This window comes from Pyxicephalus adspersus, chromosome 6 (assembly GCF_032062135.1).
Source record: "Pyxicephalus adspersus chromosome 6, UCB_Pads_2.0, whole genome shotgun sequence".
NCBI classification, from domain to species: Eukaryota; Metazoa; Chordata; class Amphibia; order Anura; family Pyxicephalidae; genus Pyxicephalus; species Pyxicephalus adspersus.
Window position 1 is genome coordinate 91,342,043 of NC_092863.1, and position 9,152 is coordinate 91,351,194.

Below are 9,152 nucleotides of genomic sequence, written 5' to 3' on the forward strand. Positions count from 1 at the left end.
ACATGTGCAGGAATTACATTATCCCTGGCATCCAGCTTTATTCATTGTACACAAAGAACAAAAAGTTGGGGAAAATTTTTTTTTTAATTATTTTGCATGTTCTTTCTGCTGAAAACTCCTCCCTATGAATTTTGTTGTTTGTAGTTCCACTTCAATACAGAGGTTAATAGGAAGATCTTTTATTTGTTTTTTAAAGCATAACTTCCAGGTTAAAAAAAAAGCACTCAGCAGAGGTAAAAATAAAAATTCAGGTTTTGCTGCAATTCTCACCTATACCTTGCAGAATGTCCTCTCATCCATTAGATGGCGCTGCTTCTCCTGCAGGTTGATTTATCTCCCTGTGAAATCAAGTGGTGGAGGACACTTTCCTGCCTTGGGAGTCTGCAGGATAGCACGCTATGACAGGTATAGTTTTATCTTGTGATGGCAAGATGTAGTGATTACATTTTCAGGAGTTAGTCACAAGAGTCCTGCATTTGCCGTAACATTTCCCTTTTCTTACAGAGAAATTGGGATTCATAGGGAGTAAGGGGATAGCTATGTGTGTCAGAGTAGAAGTGATATGATTGGAATAACATTTTAATGGGGAAGGGATTTCCTACTGGCTCCCAGTAGCCAGCATCCCTCTGTTCCAGAGAAATTGGAGTTCACAGAATGTAAGTGTCTAGCTATGTGTAACAGGCAGCTTGCCAGCCACTGTGTCCCTCGCCAACCGGTGGTCTGCGGCTCTGGCCACCCCCAGCAGAGTTAGGAGAAGGACCCTGCTGGTGGGGCGAACCGGCCAGAGCCACAGACTACGTTCCCCGTACAAATCCCAGGCTCAGGGAAGTGAGTGGGCTGTGTCCCTGGACACAATATGCCCACTTTCCCATCACAAGCTCAGATCTGCAATGGGAGATTGGGTGGGGTTCTGGCATCATGACATCACTAAGGGGGAGGTTTCTCCCCCTTTAAGTGACACCCGGATCCCTGCACATGATCCAGAACCGGTAATTTTAGTGATCCAAGCGGCAGTGAGCAGTACTGAACATCTCCCCGAGCCAGGGCTCCATGGCATGAGGAAGGGGTAACCGCACCACAACCTCACCGCTAACCTGAATACAGCCTTGAAGCTTTGTGACCTTTATTGGGCACCACCGTGCACAGACAATTGGCAGTTGGTTGGTTAACTAGCAGCTCTTAGCGTCCCCTGTGTACCCTATAAATTTCACATTTCTATGACACTCAGTGAAGGAGATATGAGGATAACAGCTGCATGGACACAGACACAGCTCTCAGGCTGCTGCTGGGTAGTACAAGGTGGGCGGGGAACAGGTCCCTCTGCTGGCAGCACAATCTAGGAACATAGGAGATGGCGCCCCATCCCCTGCAAGACGAGCAGAGACAGCAGAGGGGGAATGAGGAGAAGGCCAGATCTGACAGCCCGCAGGCCGTAGACCGTAGGTTGGGCACCCCTGGCCTAGGAGATCTGAAGGATTGAACACAATGTTTTGTTAGGCTGCAGAATATGGCAAGCAGCCTTTACACAGCTATCACACTGTGCTGCAGATGACGTCATTACACATACTGCTCAGGTAGCTCGATTTCACAGAGCAACTAAATTTGATGTCAGGGAGGTGAGGAGGGGGAGCTAAACAAATACTCCAGCTTGTTAACATGGCACTCTAGGCCACGGGTCTGGGTTATAAGAAATCCGGCCCCAGTTAGCTGTCATTAGGTCTATATTCTACAGGTTGATCATCTGAATCTTAGTAGAGATTCCTTTTTAAAATAACCAAAACAGATTTTATTCTGAAAATGTTCTTTACTTTGTTGAAGAATCTATACAAAATGTAATAGTACAATATAAGTGCAATCAAGTGCAGACAGCAAGAAATAGACACTTTTTGGACAAAGTCCAGTGTTAAAGAGAACCTGTTATGGTTGGGTTTGAGACAATCTGAATATTCAGACTTACCTCTGAAATATTTCATATCTACACTCCTATTCAGCTTAACTGAGCATGAATGATCTGCTAATGGCCTGGCCCTGATGATGGTAATGAGCGGCGTCTCCAGAGCACACATGACAGTAAAATAAAGTCTTGTAGATAAAATGATCATAGGAACGCAAACATCTACAGGGCTCCGTGTTTGATACTGTTATAGTTATATAAATCAAACTTGTGCTTTGTCTATTCAAGGTAAAGAAACAGGTTTGCTTTATTCCACCCTCCCAGCAGCACATACTCACCTTTCCTTTGCTTCACCATCCTCTGAAAAAAAATACTTGGAACTTTTAGGTATGGGTGGGCATGTGATTTATCCCGTGTAACAGTGCTGGGGCAATCATCTGCGAGGGGTGTACAAAGACCAACTCCATTGACTTGTACTTCAAATATTTTCTTTTACTTAAAGGGACTAAACAAACTATCAGTCCTTACAAATGACCTCTTGCTGCTGTTTTTAAGCTTCAAGCAGAATTCTCCAAAAGTTGATCCATCATATGACATTTCTTGTTGCTGCAGCCACAAAGCTGGGTAACAGTCTAGGAAGTTCAGTAACACAGATCACAGCCAGCATTAAACTGTCAGCGTTGGATGGTCAGATAAATCTCTAGGATTCTGCGTCCTGCACTTCCTCGTCTGGGCAGCAATAATATTCCACAAAGCAGATTTGCCCGTCCTCATTCCTCACCATGTACTGCAGGGACAGAAAGCCTCGGTTATCGGTCCGGATGGACACTTTACATGACAAAGCTAAAGCTTTGGTGGACGGCTTCAGTAAGGAGATTTTATATCTGAAAGAGATAATTGAGACAGAATTGAGGACCAAAGTAAGAGGAAAAATGATTACAATTTTATGAGCTGCTTCCTGTATGTTGATCTGTGTACACTACATAACTAAAACAACGACACAACATTTTACTGCAAAATAATAATAAATAATGAGACTGTAGTTTTATATCTCAGACACCACAATCTGATGGAAGAGTCAACAGGGACAAATCTGTATCATCTTTCTGAAGCTGTTATTCACAAAAAAACAAAAAAGAAAAGCTGGTGTCCAGATAAAGGATGCAAGGACTTGACTGCATGTATCTAAATGCAGAATAATAAGAAAACCTCAAGTATTTTATTTTGGTCTCAGGGATGCCAACAAATGTGGTGATGAAACTGATGGAAAAGTACAGTGGCTCAGTGGTTAGCACTCTGGCCTTTGCAGTGCTAGGTCCCAGGTTCAAATCTCAGCCAGGGCATTATCTGCATGGAGGTTCTCCCCCGTGTTTGGGGTACTCCGGTTTCCTCCCACATTCTAAAAAATTGCCATTAGGATGTATGGCTTCCCCCAAAATTCATCTTAGATTATGGTAATGACATATGACTGTGGTGGGGACATTAGATTGTGAGCTCCTTTGAGGGACAGATAGTGACATGACTATGGACTTTGTACAGCGCTGCGTAATATGTCGGTGCTCTATAAATACTAGTTAATTATATTAATAATATTAATAAATAGCAAAGTCTGTCACACATGAGGTCAACACATGAAGGGAAGTTTGTATGGCTATGAACACTTGTCAGAGCAGGGGGTTTAATGATTGGAACCAAGATGAAGCCATTTTAGAGCCAAAATAAAATTGTGAAAGCGGCTTATATTTACACAGTATTTATATAGAGCTGACATATTACGCAGCGCTGTACAAAGGCCATAGTCATGTCACTAACTGTCCGTCAAAGGGGCTCACAATCTAATGTCCCACCATAATCATTTGTCTATAATGCAGTCTAAGGTCAGCTTTGGGGGGAAGCCAATTAACCTCACTGCATGTTTTTGGAATGTGGGAGGAAACCGGAGTGCCTGGAGGAAACCCACATGAACCTGCAAACTTCATGCAGATAGTGTCCCGGCCGACATTTGAACCTGGGATCTAGAGCTGCAAAGGTCAGAGTGCTAACCTCTGAGGCACCATGCTTAGGGTGACAACACAGCTTCCCCATAGATACTACAGTCAGTCTTCATTGTCACCTTATGATAGAAAGCAAGTTACTGGCAAAATGACTAGGGTAAAATTTAAAGAGAACAAAGCAAAAAAAATTAAAACTATAGCAGCACCGTCATCTAAAGACCAATAGGTTCATCCATGTTCCTGGATTTGGAAATATACAATCACCTGTTTGTCTGAGTCTCTGTACAATGGAAGGCTTCTATCAGATCTGAATCTTTAGGATAGTCCAGGTGAGCGCTTCCTGCATTGCCGAATGTTGACAACCTGTTTTATAAACATGACAGCAAATTTTGATTCAATACATTTAAAGTGAAATCCAAACATAACATATGATATAACATATAAAATATAGTACAGTGAGTGATTGTTACAGGAAATGTGTATTGATATCTTTCCTGACATTATTTCAGCAATGACTCAGTTATATTGGTTTTCCTGCACACATGGACCTGATTTATCAAAGCTCTCCAGGAATGGAGAAGATAGACTATCAGGGGAGAACCTGGGTGATCCACCAAACCTGGAACTGGAATTTTTTTCCAATCTTGGACCAAATCCATTTCAAGTTTGTTCAATCACCCATTAGGTTCTCCCATTTTAGTCCATGGAAATAGCAAGTTACTTTGAAGAAATCTATTGCAGGTTTGCTGGATCACCCAGTTTCACTGATCAAAGTGTATCCTCTCCAGCTTTGTAGAGCTTTAATAAATCAGGCCCAATGTATACCAGGATCAGGAGTCTTGCATCACTTTCTTGTGTATAAGCTATAGTTATATTGATAATTTTATTTGTATCTGAATTCTACATAAACTCTGCTGTGTTATAAGAATCAGGAAATGGTAATTGTGCCTAAGCAGTACAATAATAAATCTACCTTTCCATTTCTTCTGAAAAATAACAGCGCCTGTCCTGGTATCTGGGGTGTCTTTATCTGTAGACATTGGGCCTGATTAATTAAAGCTTACACACTTATACACTTTCAAAGCTTATACACTTATACACGCTTATACACTTTCATCAGTGAAGCTGGGTGATCCAGCAAACCTGGAATGGATTTCTTAATTTTCAGTCATTTGCAATTTGCTAGCAAATGTTTTGTATCCTGGACCAGACCCATTCCAGGTTTGCTGGATCACCCAGCATCACTGATGAAAGTGTATCCTCCCCGGCCTTGGAGAGCTTTAATAAATCAGGCTCACTGTTAAAATGAAAATCTATTGTTTGTTTAAAAATCTGAATTATTCTAAAATACTCAGATCTCATTATCAGACCTGTTGTGTAGGTAAATGTTCTGAGTCTTCCCTGATGCCTGCAGGACAAATTCTATTAAGTTAGCCATTAAAATGTATTATCACATATAATATTAAACAGAATTTATATAGTGCCAACATATTACGCAGCGCTGTACATTAAAAAGGGGGTTGCAAATGACACACGGATACAGATAGTGACACAGGAGGAAGAGTGGATCCTGCCCCGAAGAGCTTACAATCTGAGAGTTCTTTGGATAACAGGACATATTTATTGTTTCTCAGTTTAATACTACAAATGCCTTTACACTCCCCCCATCCCTCGGCCTCTATTCACAGTGCAGGGATAAGGAATACACACCTGAAATACGGTTTAGCTGGTGACATGGTGATCTGCAGGAACTCACTGGTCATGTCCAGCTCTGAGAAAGCCTCTTTCAGCCCCTCTGATTGCAGGATGATTTTATTGACCACATTGGTGCTGCAAAAGTCAAAGTCCAGCGTCTCCTCAGGTTCCTGAGTGTGAATTTTACACACCGTCACTACCCCTCCTTCTTCCAGGAACAAGGTAAGGGGGTGCCCATAGCCTCGGTAACACATCTTCAGAGCAGTGGGAGTAGCTATGAATGAAGACAGAGTACAGCAAAACCAACAAACAAATTAATAAAGAGAAAAGAAAAAGTGCTAAACTCCTCTTTATAGATTGTCTTCAATCAAAAGCCAGCCCGGTTTAATGTAATATATAATGAAGAACAGAAAAAACGGCTTTGAGGACTTTTAAGGCATAGTTTAGTTAAATATTACTCAAGGTATAAAGCATCCAAAATACAATACATAAAGGATAGTATTAGTATACACATTGATGGCTGTCTAGCCAAAGTAGTAGTTGTCACAATATTTTGGAGTGATCATAAAAATGCAGTTGTTTCAGACCCGATGCGTTTCATCGTCTGGCTTCCTCAGTGGATTTATAGAGACTTCTAAAGGTTAATAAAATAGTAACAGTAGAAAAAGAACAATAAGTCATGTTTGATAAAGTGGAATAAAAGAATTGGTATAATTGTTATTCACCTTATGCCATTTATTGACTGACATACATTAATATTTGGAGATTTCTCATGTTTAAGATAAGAAAAATGTTGATTGAAAAATTATTTTCATATATTTCATAAATATATATCATAAATATATATATATATATATATATATATATATATATTTCCATTATATCAACCATGACAAATTTTTATTATAATTATATAAATTTTATTATAATAAAATTATAATATAATAAAAATTATAATTTAATAAAATATATAATATAATATTATAATAAATTTTATTAACCTATAAAAGTCTCTATAAATCCCCTGAGGAAGCCAAACAGCGAAACACGTTAGGTTCTGAGACAACTGCATTATGTGTGATCACTCTAAGATAATGTGAAAATATTATTATTGTGATATATTTAAAGAGTATTATTATGAGTGAACCTGGGTGATCCAGTAAAAGATAGTTCTGCTGTAAGTAGAAGATTTCAGGATTCAGGATCAGAGCAGAATTTGCTGGTGTGGGGAGCAAGAAAGTTACATATATTACTTTTTTGGCTCAGTGGTTAGCACTCTGGCCTTTGCAGCACCAGGTCCCAGGTTCCAGTCCCAGCCAGGACACTATCGGCATAGTTTGCAGGTTCTCCCCGTGTATGTGTGGGTTTCCTCTCACAATCCAAAAACATACAGTTCGGTTAATTGGCTTCCCCCCAAACTGGCCTTAGACTGTGTGAATGATATATGATTATGGTAGGGACATTAGATTGTGGGCTCCTCTGGGGGACAGCTACTGACATGACGATGGACTTTGTACAGCGCTGTGTAACATGTCGGCGCTATATAAATACTGGATAATATTATTCTGCTTGACTATTTTTGAATAGCAACAGAATTGCTTAATGAATCCCTGCACAAACTTAGAAACCAGTGAGGTAGGTCAGGTGGGTAGTGATGAGGAAAAAAAAAGCATGTGGAGCAATTTTTAAACTATCAGTTTCCCTCCATGAAATCCATACAGCAGGCTGCAGATCATTACCTGGCACAGCACTTGCTCCAAATATAGTCAAACAATCCAGGAGAACGGTCAGATTAATTCGGAATATCACCGACTCCTCTTGGATGTTGAATTCTTGAAATATCCCGGCCTGTAAGGAAAGACAGTGCCATGAGTATAATATTACAATGTGATAAGGAAGCAGATCAGTGATGATGAATCTCTCACCTGAATGAAGGCATTGGCCTGGAGACATTTAGCATTTTCCACAGTGACTTTCAGGCCGTTAGTGGTGGCAAAGCAAGCTGCATGATCTTTGAAGTGAATGGCTTTTAGGATGTTGGATAAATTGCGGACGTTGTCGAGGCTGCATGTGAATGTGTACGGATCGTCGTCTGATTGGGATTGGGACAAGAAGGCCATGGTGAGAATTTGGGCTGCTACAAAGAGATACAAAGTGTGAGAACAATTATTATTATTATTATTACACAGTATTTATATAGCACCGACATATTACGCAGCCCTGTACAAAGTCATGTCACTAGCTGTCCCTCAAAGGGGCTCACAATCTAATGCCCCAACCATAGTCATGTGTCTTTTATACAGTCAATATTGGGGGAAGCCAATTAACCTAAATGCATGTTTTTTGAATGTGGGAGGAAACCGGAGTACCCAGAGGAAACCCACACAACACAGGGAGTACCTGCAAACTCCATGCAGATAGTGTCCCGGCTGACATTCTAACCTGGACGCTGAGTGCTAACCTCTGAGCCACCGTACTGGTTCCGGTGACTCCCCATAAGTTCTCATTCTTTGTAAAGAACAAAACTTTGCAGAAACATCGTCCTCTGCAGCCACTAATGGGATCTGAACAATTCTCCACTTCTCATCCAAGCCGAGCATTTGTGTATATGGAAAGTCTTAGCTAGACGCCGGTCATCTTATGTCTATTATTAGGATTCATTAAAGGATTTCTGTTGCTATTCAAAAGTAGCAAAGCAGATTATTAATATTACACAGTATTTATATAATTCTGAGGTATTATGCAGGATTTCTGCCCTTTGCAGATACAAAAGCAGGACAGGTAAAGGCTGCAGGTACAACGTCGGGATGTCTCTCCCCCCAGCAATGAACTGATCTTCCCTTCCCTCTGATCTCTCCTCCTGTCAGCCTATGGATCCTGGATGTCCTAAGCAAGTATCGAGCAGCGTTTCACAAACTTTCTACCATATGGGAATAACTTTCCGCTCTTCAGAGAACCCCTTCCATAATTACTATATGCACTGCTCATAGTATATTAGCAGGGTGGTCAGTGGGAAGAATTCCTCTTACATTGCTGGTTATTAGGAAGAATGTCACCCTTACAGATAGCCATTATTGTCAATAAACTGACCTGAGAGCCACAGATTGCTCACAAGGAAGCCCTAGCAACCTCTGGAGGAACCCTGGGATAGATAGTACAGCACACATGTTCAGCTGACAAGCCATCCCACTACCTGCCCCACATACCTCATTCACACACAGCCGCCATGAAACTTGTATTACCAACTAAACAGAAGCGAATGACACTATTTAATTCGTCAATACAGCACATGTCTCTATTTCTTTGATAAAAATTTGCCACACACGCCATTTTTAAGAAGTCAAAATTGAGTAACAAGCATAAGAAAATCTTAGCAAATATGGCGCCTGCATGGGAGACAATAACTAAAAGTCATATCTCTAGATTTTTTACAACGTCACTGGCTGTCCTCAGAAGCACTGTAGCTGGGTAGACGCCATTTTGTAGAAGTCAAAATTTAGTAACAAGTATAAGAAAATCTTAGAAAATATGGCGCCTACACTGGGGACAATTCCTTCAATCTATTCATT

The 9,152-nt window shown here is 40.7% G+C and overlaps 1 protein-coding gene across 1 annotated transcript; it reads right to left on the reverse strand.

Annotated features, from left to right (window-relative positions):
- Positions 1-2,365: 2,365 nt before the first annotated feature.
- RAD1 (RAD1 checkpoint DNA exonuclease) lies at positions 2,366-8,886 on the reverse strand. The gene is made up of 6 exons (XM_072416576.1): positions 8,790-8,886; positions 7,509-7,720; positions 7,323-7,431; positions 5,599-5,857; positions 4,153-4,251; positions 2,366-2,778 (listed from the first exon to the last, which is right to left on the reverse strand). The coding sequence occupies exons 2-6, from the start codon at positions 7,701-7,703 to the stop codon at positions 2,595-2,597; spliced, it is 846 nt and encodes a 281-aa protein (XP_072272677.1). The 5' UTR covers positions 7,704-7,720; positions 8,790-8,886; the 3' UTR covers positions 2,366-2,594.
- Between the last annotated feature and the right edge of the window lie 266 nt (positions 8,887-9,152).

Excerpts from the sequence above, each read along its gene's own strand:
- RAD1 (XM_072416576.1), bottom strand. The coding sequence starts at position 7,703 with ATGGCCTTCTTGTCCCAATCCCAATCAGACGACGATCCGTACACATTC. Across the intron at positions 7,432-7,508 it reads AGGCCAATGCCTTCATTCAG|GCCGGGATATTTCAAGAATT; the intron begins GTGAGAGATTCA and ends CTTTCCTTACAG. Across the intron at positions 5,858-7,322 it reads TGGAGCAAGTGCTGTGCCAG|CTACTCCCACTGCTCTGAAG; the intron begins GTAATGATCTGC and ends CTTCATTCATAG.